A 13927-nucleotide genomic window follows, 5' to 3' on the forward strand; every position below is an offset into this window, starting at 1 on the left:
CATACTAGTACAGTCTGTAGTCTGTAAACATAATGTAATGTAACATAATGTATTATTTTTATGAAGCACAACAGATCATGCAGAATGGCTTCAAATTAATTAAAGAAGTTCAAGTTACATTTATTAGTGAAAGAGTGGCATAAATTACCTAGAAGTGTGGTTGACACCATTTCAGTTAAGAATATCAAGAATAAGCTAGATAAGAGTGTGACTGGAAACGGTTAAAAAAAAAAAAAAAGTCATTCCAGTCACAGAATCATTCAAAACAGAAATACTGTTTTTCTTTTATTTAAATTCCACTGTGTAGATTTTTTTTTTTTCCTTTTATAGAAAATATCCTTACTAGTTTTTCTATACTGTGTGATAATCCTTATTACTTTTTTGCACCATTTTCAGATGGATGGTTTGGTGGGCAGAGAAAGCCTTCTTCATTACTATGATTGCCCTGTTTTTACAGTCTACTCACACTCTGACAGGAGTTGCAGAATATGAACCAGATAGCCAACTGCAATATTTTCCATGAAATATCCTTATGTTCTTCATCAGTCCATAGTCATTGCCATCTGTGTCTCCAGTATGACCATCATGGAAGAAAACTAATTCAGGTCTTGCTGTGTGTTCCAACAGATCAGACGAACTCTATGGATTCTTCCAGCTCTGGGCACAAGACATCTATGGTGAGCTGGATGAGGCTCAGATTGCCAGGCGGGGCTTTGTGCTGGTGGAAGAGGACACAGAGCTGTGGCCAGAGGATGATGGCCAGAGGGAGGAGGCAGAGGATGGTATAGGGGGTGAGCTGACGGAAATGACCAAAGAATCTTGGGAGGTGCGTTGTGTTTTTTCATGGGTTAGGTTTAAACTGGACATAGGTTACTGAATACTAAGGTTGAATTCTGTAAGGGACTTCAAATTTTCTGAATCTACTGAATCTACCTTAAGTGTGGCTTAAGATAAGTGGACTAAATCACGGTAAAACTGGGAAAATATTGGGTTGGTTACATTGTTTTTACTTGGAAAGAGAGGTGGGAAGGGATAGGGTGTTCTGGTATCTGCAGCTTGCCTCAGTACAGTATTGATTACAGCATTATATTATGTATGTAATGCTAGAGAGTTTTTAGAGTGGACTGAAGGCAGATAGGAGCTGTACAGAAATGGTAATGAAATACTGAACGGTAGGTCAAGATTATTTATGGCTCTGGCAATGTTGCTATCTTTTGTTTGTTGAAGTGGAATTAACTAGATGCTCAAAAAATTATTCTAGAAGTATTGATTAAGATTTATTGCAGAATGTTGGTCATTCATGGATGAATAATGGTGAGAATTCACAGAATCTTGGTACAGGGTATTTACTTTGTATATTATTGAGCAAAGTTATATATATTTACATTAAACATCCTCCATAATTTACCATTTACCAGTTCCTGCATGTTGTGATGTGAACATTTCCTAAGTTTATTTTTCCTCTACAATCACTGTTGTCATATTATACAAAAAGGGGAAATGATCTAATTAATAGAATTGCTGTAGTTTTTATTTTTTGCCTCAGCTGATGATGCCCACACAGCAGTTGTTTGTGTGACATTTTATTGTCATGAGCTTAATTTTCATTTTGTTACATTTATACTTATGACCTTGGCTTGAGAACATAGTTGACCATTGGGACCAGGCATTACTGTATGTTTAGCCTCTGCATTTTTCTTTTGCTACTTTATTTTGATTTGTCAAGAAGATTATCCATTTATTTTATTCTTGATTTTTATTAATTTTTGTTTGTAAAATCTAGCTTGTAAAACAATTATGACAGCTAAACTGCTTCATACCATGCAAATCACAGATGGTCATCAGTTAATTGGAAATGTGAATCTGATTGCTTAGCCATCAGATTTCTTGCCTCTTAATAGCTTAGCTGTAACCCGTGGGTAATAGCCACTGAAGATTAGTCACAGAAATTGTCATCCGCTTCAGCAGTCGACAGTTTCCAAGTGAATGTTTCCCACTTTGCTGTTCTGCATAATTCTGACTGTTATTTGCATGCAAAAGTATACTGTATTTAACCTCTTCAATCCCCCCGCCGACCGCCACTAAATTTACCGCACCGAATCTTTCCATGCTGCCAAATTGACCCACTCGCCATCCATCGGCAGAAACTAAAAGCCCCTTATGTTAAGCTCTATTCCTTGATGAAGAGCCAGATGACCATCTCAACGGAATCGGAGAATCCAGAGGTGGGCCTTATTATGTATGTTCCTTTCCTCACCTCTCTTAACCCTCTTACTCATTTCTTCTGTCCTAATCTACCTTGCCCTCAATTATAACTAGTTACTTCCTGTTTTGCTCATTCCACACCCACTCTTGCTTTTGCATTTGTTTTCCTACCCCCATATCACATAGTTTTTCATCCTGGATTATGATCCTTCCCATATTCTTGTTTGTCTAGACGTCCCTCTCCTATCCTCTCTGGAGTTTACTCTCCCTTTTCCATTTCTTCTCACCTTAACTACTCACACTTTCACCTGTGCTGACTTTCCTTTATCATTACTTGTCATAGTTGCACAATTTTCCATCTTTACCTACCACCTCTTGTTTGTTTCACTTTTTTTTTCGTGACTCTTGCCTTTCTTAACCATATTTTTACCTGCTTATTTTTATATCTTTACCTGTCACCTCATGTTTGGTCTCATTTCCCAAGGTTTCTCCTAACTCTTGCCTTTCTTAACCTTATTTTTACCTGCTTTTGCTAAATTTACCTGCTCATATTCACTGTGAACATCATTGTTGTATTATCTCCTATTTGTAACATCATTTCTCCTGTGTCATTTCTGATATCACATGTCCTTGCCTTTCCTTCCATCCTTCCTTTTCCACCTTCTTCTCAGATCTTTTATCTACTTTTTTTTTTCTTCTCTAATCTCTCCCTTTTGTCTCTTCTTGTTTCCCTCTCCCCTTCAGATATCCCTCCTTACATGCATCTTCCTACCAATCTTCCCCTCAGTATCACACATCCACACCCAATACCACATTTTTCTCATCCTCTCTCATAGTGACATTCCATCCTATCCCTTCTTTCATCCTTCTTCATCCTCCTGTCTTCCTCTTTCTCCCTCTTACTCACACACAACTCTCTTTTACCCTACTGGTAAATTTTTTCCCTCTCTTTTCTCCTCCCTGGAATCTGTTAATCCCATCTCTCTCTCATTTCCCTGTTGCCACTCCTACTGCTGCATGCTTAAAACTTGTAATGAGTGAAGGGAAAGACAAGCCCCTCATTTTTTATGGACATTTATGGAATGCCTATGGTTAGCAGATTTAAATAGTACAGAGTATGGTCATCAGCAATTTAGAGAGGCCAAATACATCTCCATCTTTGTCATGTGCGTCTAAAATTTGTGTTAAAAATTAGGTTTCCCTTCCTCTTTGCAATTATAGTTTTAAGCTTACAGTCATTAGTCAGCTGATTGACACCTAGGGAAGGCGGCATTAGCTGTATTATAATATTCTAACCACCATACACCGGTGTTACTTTCAAGAGGGAACCATCTCTTACAGCCTTCAGCTGGAAAGAGAGGTGCTGTAACTTGATGGTGCTTAACCCCATCAGCTCAAGGAAATCTTTTAAATTTTGAAATAGATAATATCAGACTATTTCATTCAAGTTTGGGAGAGCCCTCTTGAATAGGTTTGAAATGCTTTATTTAACCCCACCAGCTTTTAAGTCTCCACAGCTGAATAAAATTTGGAGATAGCAAAAATCAAATAAATATGGCAGTATCATAGTGAAAGGCTGAAGTAACACCTGTACAAATTACCCCAAAAGCTTCCACCAGTTTGGCATTGGCTGTGAATGTGGCAGGCTTGGAGCCAAAGTCACCATTGATCTGAATCAACCCAGTACGACCCTGTGCTATGTAGTGCACCAATACCCATTCAGTTTTTCAGCATTCGTTATAATAGGACATTTCGTAATGTACCTTACACTGGCCATAGACCTTGCACTTTGTTCCCTGAGGCCAAGTAGTCTTTCTATGAATAAGCAGATGGTGCCACGCATCCTACTTATTAGGGCACATGAGAGGTAGCAGAAACACTCCCAAGGAGATGTTTGTAGGTGTGTGGTGTGCAGGAACCATGTTGGAATGGGGCTTAGATGTAAAAATAACAGGCAGAAATGATAGTTGAAAATTCTTCTAGAAAAAACAAAGGTTCAGGAATGGGTGGGTCGGGATCTTGATCATGGAGCAGTGGATAGATTATGTGTTGGAGGTAAAGTCATTATCCCATTTTTTTTTTTTTTTTTTTTTTTTTTTTTTTTTTAAAGCATGGGTCATATGGGTTCCCATGACAGCAGTCATCCTACTTACTGTATTATTCACCAGGTAATTAGTAATACCTCTGGATCTGAGATCAGTACACACCATCTCATCAATTATCCTCATTAGTCTAAGTCTTCTGCCCAGATGTTCTTTGGGGTGTCCCTGATTTTCATTGACAGTGTTAAGCTTGTTATTCCTTTTTCTCATTATGTACATAGTATTGTATTTACTTCATGATGAGCTTTGAAATTTACTGGTGTGTACTTTTAGTTCCTTATGCACTGAATGGGCAGTTGGTTGTGCCTTTGTCCTCATGTATGCCAACCCTTAATCACAGGGTTTGTTGCAGCTGTGCAAATTCGAATTCTTCAAATCACTTAATGATTCTTGGATTGTCTGGTGATTTGTACTGTAATATGTTCAGTGATCTGACTTCCAAAATGGACATGGTTGGTAGGATATAACATGATTGCAATTGTCACGTCACATGGATGGATCTAATGGGGAGGTCCCTGCTTGGTGTTTTCCCCATCCCACTGCCCCACATGACACCTGAGCCATTGAGGAAGGGAGCACTTTACAAGCTTAGGGAAGTGATCTGGTGATGGAAGCAAAGCTAGAGTTGCATTGGATTCTTATTTCAGTACTTAGCCCCTTACATCCTGAGGTTTCCCGTAGGATGCATGCCCTTGGTTCTTCTCACTTTCTGGTGAGGAGTGCCCTCTACAAGAGGAGAGTGTGGTGGTCATTGTAGGTCACCTGCATTCCTCTCTTGCCCCTCTTCCCCCTCTGCTGCCTAGAGTCAGCTGACTGTTCCAGTCACTGATCACACTCAGTCATTTAACTGGGTTTTACTTACATCCTTTACTTTTGGGCCAAGCCAGCTGCAGTGCAGTCTTGCTTTGCCTCAGCCCACCAGGCTATTTGTTAACAAATGCCTACACTCTTTGTTCTCCCCACTACCCTGGAACTATGTTATTAGAGAAGTATCACTCTTCCTACACTGCAAATAGTGACTGTAAATTCGCCATCTCTAAGGAGAGAGTTCCTAATGGACACTTCTGTCCGATTTGCCATACCATCACACAGAGGCTGCACCAATTTGAGCCACAACTTGACAATTGTCACTCCTTCTTGGAAGGAGGTGCCCACTACATATAAGTTACTCTGTAAGTTGTCAGTTGCACCCTTAGTATATGCCGTCAGACTTTTCCTTCTGCATATCCCATCAGTGACTGACAAGGATCATTCCTTAAACGTGCCAGTGTCTGGTCTTGCCCCGGTATTTCCACTCAAAACGCACAGGAAGCATAGAGTCTCATGCAGCTCAAGGACACCAGGCAACCCCTACTAAGGATGTGAATAAGTGGATTATTGTTGAATCCAGTGCACACAAGTCGGTTGTTCAGGACACCCACGTCTAGTGTGTCAAGCATTGGTCCCGTTTCCTCAGTCATTATCAACAATCCAACCTCAAGTAGTGTGATGTCTGCAGACCTTGAATGGCCATGGTACTCAAATTCCCAGGGGGGCATTGATAAGGCACCACAAAAACTTCTCACCTACAGTATGTGAAAGATAGCACAAACTGGTTCTCCTTGGAAAGAACTACCACTTATGCCATAGTATGGATTTGTCTCCCTTCAACCAGGAATGCACCGCAAGTGAGGCTGCAAACAAACCACTCTCTTCCAGGCAGGGCAGGCTGTGATTCTTAGTTCTTGTCTCTGTGGTAGGTTAGGCAGGCATGGGAAGAGTGAATTCATAGGGTTCAGCACCAGTAGAGACTGTGACACCATCCCTTCATGTCCCTCCAGAGACCTTCAACCTCAATAAAATATTCATTGAGCCAATGGATGCCTGCCTTTACATGTGCCCACTGAAACTGTTCACCTCAGCCTAATAGAGCAAAAACACTGACTGGGTCTCATCATTGAGCCATACGAGGTCTGTTCAAAAGGAAACAGAACTTTTGTAATTGCGCACCAACAAGCTGGCTTAGAGTGATCGTTACTGGAGTGCTGTGTAGCAGTGACTTTGAGCTTTAGTCTAACACTAGTTGCATCACACCATGTCCCTTAGTCATTGAGGTATATGTGCGTGAGTGAACATGTGTTTAGTGTACTTGGCAATTTGTTGCAAGTTGAACAATGAAGGATCTTGAAGAGCAACATGTTTGCGTGAAATTGTTTCAGACTGGGAAAAATTTTTACGGAGACTCCTCAGATGTTGCAACAGGCTTATGGGGGGATTGTTTGAGCTGTAGATAATGTCACAAGTGGTTCCAGCAGTTCAGATTAGGAAGAACATTCACTGAAGACCATCACATATCTGGATGGCCTTCCACGTCAAGAGAAGTGATTGTGTTGAGAAAATGTTTGCTGTGATCTGTGAAAATTGTTGCCTGACTGTCCGTGAAGTTTCCAAAGGAATAGGCATCAGTAAAAGTTTGTGCCACATTATTTTGACTGAAAAACTGAAGTTGCATCATGTTGCTGTAAAATTTGTGCTATGTCAGCTGACAGATGAGCACAAAGAGAACTGTCATGGTCAGTTAGGAGCTGTTTGACTGTTCGAATATTGATGAAAACTTTTTGGAAAAATGTTATGACAGGTGTTGAAATGTGGGTGTACAGCTATGATGTTGAAACAAAATGGCAGTGGTCGCTGTTGGTTGGAACATCATCACCACAACCAAAAAAAAAAGAAAAGCATTCCAGAATAATTCAAATGTGGAGTTTTTTTTTTTTTTTTTTTTTTTTTTTTTTTTTTTCCCCAAGGCATCGTTCATTATGAGTCTGTTCCACATGGTCAGATTGTCAATAAAGAGTTTTACTTGTATATCCTGAAGCATTTGAGGGAAGCATCATGTGAAATGTGGGTGTAGAGCTATGATCATGAAACAAAAAGGCAGTCATCGCTGTTGGTTGGAACATCATCACCGCAACCAAAAAAAAAAAGCAAATCAGAATCATTCAAATGTGGAGATGATGATGATGATTTCCCCCCCCCCCCCAAAGCCTCATTCATCATGAGCTTGTTCCACATGGTCAGACTGTCAATAAAGTTTTACTTGGATCTCCTGAAGCATTTGAGGGAGGCATCATGAAGGAAGAGGCCTGAGGCATAGACATACAAAACCTGGATGCTGCACCATGACAGTTCACTTGCTCATGCGTCACTCCTTATCTGTGACTTTTTGGCGAAGCACAAGACAACTATCATCCCCCAGCTGCCCTACTTGCCAGATTTTGCCCCTGTGGAGTCCCGCCCCCCAAGTTGAAATCCACCCTGAAAGGTCACTGATTTAAGATGAAAGAAGAGATAGAAGAAAATTGCCAGGCACATGAAACACACATTCATCAAGTGCATGTACCTCAAAGACTAAGTGACATAGCATAATGTGGCTTGTGTTAGATTAAAGGTCAAATTCGCTGTAACACAGCGCTTCTCTCGCCATCACGCTATGCTGGCTAATTGGTGCAGTATTTAAAAATTTTGGTTTCCTTTTGGACAGACCTCATACATGTTGGCTATGGCTCATAGTAGATGGTCAGGGCTGAAAATTTTAACACCATAACCAGCTTTCATATATTAATGGCAGGGTGCCCCAAGGCCACTACCACAGCCACTGGTAAGGCTAGTGAGCTAAGGGCCCCAGATCCATTGCCTGGACCAGGGACTGTGCAGTGGGTTGGGCCCATGGCATTGCTCTCCCCCTTTATTATTACCGACTATGACCAAGCACAAGAATGAGTTTCAAAGTAAGCCTGAGGACATTAAATCACCTAGGGGGATGTGTGGGTTTATGGAATGTAGAAAGTTTAAGGGGTAGAGCAGGGGAAGTGGCTGAGGTATTCAGTAGGAGGCGGGTGGATGTGGGATGTTTGTAGGAAGTCCGGTACAGGGGTGGATCAGCCAGAAAGATTGCTGGGAAGGATTGCAATTATAAGCTGTTTTGGCAGGGGAGGACAGATGGATATGTGGGTGTGGGTGTGTTGGTTGTGAAGAAATGGGTGGAATATGGTATGAATGCTGTGAGAGTAAGTGATAGGATATGAGTAGTGAAAATTTGTACAGAGGAATGATGTTTGCAATTATATCAGCATATGCTCCAGAGGCAGGCTTGGATGAGGTAGAGAAGGATAGACTTTGGGATGACTTAATACAAGTAGTAGATGGTATGGGGGATAATGAGATAGTGGTTTTGGGAGGGGACTTAAATGGTCATGTAGGTGAAGCTGCTCAAGGATATCAAAGAGTACATAGGGGATATGCATATCATACAAGAAATGAGGAAGGGGAAAGGATACTCGAGTTTGGAGAGGCAATGAGCATGATTGTGTGCAACACACATTTTAGGGAAAGAGAGAGTAGGTTGATTACATACAGGTCTGGGGGAAATAGCAGTCAGATAGATTATTTCGTGGCTCAAGGATATGAAAGAGTACATGGGGGAAGTGCATATCGTACAAGACATGAGGAAGGGGAAAGGATACTCGAGTTTGTAGAGGCAATGAGCATGATTGTGTGCAACACACATTTTAGGAAAAGAGAGAGTAGGTTAATTACATACAAGTCTGGGGGAAATAGCAGTCAGATAGATTATTTTGTGGTCAGGAGGGCTGATAGAAGGTTAGTGAGGGATGTTAAAGTTATAGGAAGCGTGGAGTTTGTGCAGCAGCACAAATTATGAATATGTGACATGTTACTTAAAGAGAGAGTGATGAAAAATAAGACTTACGCACCTTGGAGGAAAATATGAAAGCACGAAAACCAAACAGTGAGGGAAGCTTTCTATAGTGACTTGAGGAGAGTGATGGCTGAACAGGGAGCTGTTGACAGAGGCATTAATGAATAGTACAGAGCCCTCAAGAATAACCTCTTGAGAGTTATTGATGCAGTATGCAGTTGGACAAGAGACCCACCAAGACAAAGTAACTTGGTGGTGGGATGAGGGTGTAGAAGCTGCAGTTAAGGAGAAAGAAGGCTTTTACAGGAATGGAAGAAGTGTGGTAACAAAGAAGAATACTTGGCTGCCAAGCGTAGGGCTAGAAGAGAGGTATACAGGGCGAAGTCTGAGTCACAGAGACTTTTACTTGATAACCTAAATCATGTGGAAAGGAAAAATATATTTAAGTTGGCAAATCTGTTGAAGAGGGAGAATCGGGATGTTATAGGTGAGCAGTGTGTGAAGAATGATGAAGAAAGGGTAATGGTGAACTGTGGGGATATTAAAGACGCATGGAGAGAGCATCATAGCCAGTTGTTGAATGAGGAGTTTGACTGGGACAGGGAAAGTTTGGAGCCAGCAGATCCAGTGTTTGGCCCTTGGCCTTTGATTGATGCTGCTGAGGCCATAGGCAGGATGCAGGTGGGAAAGGTAGCAGGTGTTTCTGGGTTGACTTTTGAAATGTTGAAGGCCTCAGGAGATATAGGAGTGAGGTTAGTCACTGACCTAAAAAATATGATTATATATGAGAGAGAGGGGGGGGTGAATTGGGAGCAGGGCAGTGATGTGGCAGGGGACAGGGTGACATGGAGGCGATTTGTTTGTGGCCACCCCATATAAGGGATTAAGGCGTCTGGCAATAGATAGATAGATAGTGTTGTCTCAGATGATTGGCTAAAGATTGCAATATTGTAAATGTGTACAAGGGGAAGGGTGATGCCCTGGAAAGAGGAAATTGTTGAGATATAAAGCCTTTAGATGATCCGGTAATGAAGGTAATGGAGAGAGTCCCAGTTTTTGCCAGGCAGGGGGACCACTGATGCCATATTCATTGCTCGACAGCTTCATGAAAAATATATAGGAAAGAAAAGGGAACTATACTCTGTTTTTGTTGATTTGGAGAAAGCCTTTGACAGAGTCCCTAGAGAGGTGGTGTAGTGGGCAATGAGAAAGTTTGGGATGGAGGAGTGGTTGGTTAGGGTAGTTATGGCCATGTATGTTGGTGTTTGCACCCAGGTAAGAGTGAATGGAGATTTGAGTGATGAGTTTTCCATGAATGTTGGTGTGCATCAGGGGTCAGAGTTGAGTCCTTTCGTTGTTTATCATGGTACTTGAGCCCTCTCACGTGACTTCAGAAATAGACTCCCATGGGAGATGTTGTATGCTGATGATTTGGTGATGATTGCAGAGAATGAAAGGGAAGCAGAGGAAAGATTTAGGAGGTGAATAGATGGTATGGGGCACAAGGGCTTAAGAGTAAATGCAGATAAAACAAAAGTGATGATATCTAGAGTTGGTGGTGATACTGTCAAAGAAGAGGGAGAGCGGCCATGTGCAATCTGCCACAAGGGCATGGGAAGCAATTCCATCTTGTGCAGTGCTTGTGATAAATGAGTGCATAAGAGATGTAGTGGTATTAGAGGTAGACAGCGAGATAATGCTGATTTTATGTGTACAATGTGTCGGGGAGAGCAGATGGAGATTGTCAGACATGAAAGGATTGAACTTGCTGTGAGTCTCTTGAGTGTGTGGAAGAGTCTTGTTATTTAGGAGATATGTTATGTGCTGGAGGTGGGGCTGGAGCTAGCTCTGTGGCTAGGCCGAGGAGTGGTTGGAAGAAGTTCAGGGAGCTGTTGCCTCTCCTGACACTGAGAGGGCTCTCCCTATGTGCTAAGGGATCTTTGTATGCAGCATTTGTTAGGAGTGTAATGCTTTATGGTAATGGGACCTGGGCAGTAAAAGAAGAGGATATTTGCAGGCTCAAATGTACAGAAATGACAGTGATTAGGTGGATGTGCTGTGCGTCCCTGAGTGCAAGGCTTAGGGGGGCTAGATTTACAATGGAAGAGTTGAGACGTAGAATGGGACTGGAGTGTATTGATGTTGTGATGAGGAAAGGTAGATTGAGGTGGTTTGAGCATGTGGAGAGGATGAGGGATGATAATTGGGTGCAGAAAGTGAGAAACATTAGTATTAGGGGTGGGGTTGCGAGGGGTAGACCAAAAAAGGCCTGGGACGAGGTCATTAAGTGTGACCTCAGGGTTAAGGGACTGAACAGGGAGGGTGCCAGAGATCAAGCAGCATGGAGAGTCGCCATTAGCTGACCAAGGCCGACACATGCAAGCATGTTGGAGCCTTCAAAAACAAAACAAAACAAGACGATGAGGACTCCTAACCCCTTCTAAACCCAACATTTTCCGTTGTGCCACCTTTCCAAGCTAGCAGAAACCAGATTTAAAGATTTTCTCATCATCTAGAGGCACAAGTTCTTCAGCACATTGGACAATTCATAGGTTTCTGTGGGGCATTTCAGTCAAATGGCTTTTTTCTAGACATGAAGTACAAAAGAGAACACCACTCACTTTGTCAAAGTATATTCCTGTGGTAGAACTACCAGTACATGACCAAACTCTTAGGAGAAACTAACATGACATCTTGCTAGCAGCTCAGAAATGGAACACGAATTTCAGGCTGAAAAAAACAAGCATATATTGATTTACTTAAACCCAGACAGTCTCAAGAGCACTGGTAATGTTACTTGACGGCAGCAATATTCAGAAGCCATGCTCAACACTGAGGTTTTTGACACCCTTCCTATAATATGAATTGGATTGCTGCTGCAAGAGTTAAATGTTACTAGGCATGGCCATGATCCTCATTAAAGTAGGTGATCCCAGACATCCTAGTAATACCTTGGACCAGAATACATGGACATGATGGAAGCCACAAAGCTCTGTCCACCTTCATATAGGGAGCACTGTACAAGTATGCTGCTGTCATTCTACAGAGAATGCTGGAGAGGGATGCCTTTGTGTGGTGGCACTGATATGACCTACCAGTAGTGCTGCCTAGTTTTACAAGCATCCTTCAGTTTCTTTCCTGTCCCTTGACAGGAGAATGGTGGACTGGTAGTGAAGGGCAACTTTGGCCTACAGTCCACTGACTGCAAAAGCATGTTCAGCTGCCTGATGACCTCTCACACCTTTTCTGTCCAGATCTACAAATAGGAAGACAAATGAGGAAGAATTCAGCAGTATAGAGAATTACTTCACGGGAACAGTGTTGATGATTATATTCATGTGCTGTACATTTAAACATGTACCATACCATCATAACACTTTGGACAATTAAATGTTACCAAAGGCACCTGGATAGTTCCACCTACTGTTTTTACTAGTAAACTTAGCCCTTTTCGAAGAAGGGAATGGAGCGGTATATTAGTGAGAGAGAAGGAAAGGAAGAAGAGTGTGAGGGTAAAGTAGCCTAGAAACATTTCTGCCACAACCATCCTGTCTTTGGGGGTTCCTGGGAGGGGCATCTTAGAGATTGTGCCAGCAGCCTTTCTTGCCACACATGAATTTAAGTCTAAAATACAAAAATCTCGTTTAGCCTTATGAAGTGGTAGAATACCTAACATTAAAGAAGCAGGTGCACTTATTTTCCTTGTACAGTGGTCGTCAGAAGTATCGAGCGCCCAACATCCCTCCTACGAAACAAACCTTTCAACATTGAAAAAATATATAAATAATGCATTTTATTTACGTTTAGTGCTTTGTAGGGTATCCTTTACACTTCTTCATGGACCTGAGATGTCTTGGAAGTGAAAGGGCGAGGTTCCTGAGGTGCCGGAGGGGTATTTTGTCTCAGGAGTCACAAATGGCGGCTTCCAGCTTAGGCAGAGAGCTCACGTCCTTCCCTTGGAGATTCTTCTTTACGAGGTACCATAGGTTTTCAGTCGGGTTGAGGTCTGGGCTATTTCCTGGCCAGTCTTTCACGAATGATACCTCGCAGTCACGAAGCCAATTGGTGACTGATTTGGCCTTGTGAGCAGGTGCACTGTCCTGCTGAAACACTCGTGCACCTGTGAACTCGAAGGAGTCTGGTAAATGATCACACAGAAGCTCCAGGTAAACATCCTGATTCACTCTAATGTTCTTGGGAAGCACAACAAGCTTCCCCAAACCTTGACCAGAAAAACAACCCCATACCATGAGTGAATCAGGATGTTTAACTGTACTTTCAACATACCGTGGGTCAAGTGGGTCACTACCTTTGCGCCGGTACACACCTGCTCAACTGTTACAGGTGACACTAAATGTTCCCTCATCAGACCACAACACTGACAATCATTGCTTCCCACCCCAATTAAGGTATTTGTTAGCAAAGGCAAGTTTACGAGGTCGCTGGCTGCTAGAGAGAAGAGGCATTCTCACAGGCCTGTGACTTGTGTAACCAAGTTCATGGACCCTATGAGACACTGTGCGCACAGACACCTCACCAAACACTTCCGGGTTGCTCTCCTTTATTTTCCTTGCACTCACACGAGGATTAAACTCCACTGCACGTTTTAAAACATTAACAGACCTTGGGGAAATTTTCCTAGGCCTACCAGACTGCGGTTTCTTTGTGGGAACCTCACCACTGTTTTCCACTTGAAACCACGCGCACCACCTACGCACTGTCGATCGAGCTACACCAACCAATTCACTAATTTCCTTTGTTTGGTGGCCTGCCTCCTTTAGAGCAATGATCTGGGATATGATTTCACTCGATAGTTCATGGGTAGGTGCCATAACAAAGTGGCGAAAACCAAAACACTGCGGGACACTCGGTAAAAATGGGCGCAAAAAGAGAGGGAGATGCAGCGGAGTTCCTCTCTCACAGG

The 13927-nt window shown here is 42.3% G+C and overlaps 1 protein-coding gene across 1 annotated transcript in view; it reads left to right on the top strand.

The window, feature by feature from the left end:
* Positions 1-13927, top strand: part of mtd (TLD domain-containing protein mustard) — a 250808-nt gene that overhangs the window by 149953 nt on the left and 86928 nt on the right. Inside the window, exons 13-14 of the mRNA XM_080272382.1 lie at positions 628-826; positions 2145-2225. Coding sequence (XP_080128508.1) covers positions 628-826; positions 2145-2225 — 280 coding nt within the window. The remainder of the gene's footprint in view (positions 1-627; positions 827-2144; positions 2226-13927) is intronic.

Source organism: Coenobita brevimanus, chromosome 6, assembly GCF_032717465.1.
Source record: "Coenobita brevimanus isolate Jiangsu-jjx chromosome 6, ASM3271746v2, whole genome shotgun sequence".
Classification (NCBI taxonomy): Eukaryota; Metazoa; Arthropoda; class Malacostraca; order Decapoda; family Coenobitidae; genus Coenobita; species Coenobita brevimanus.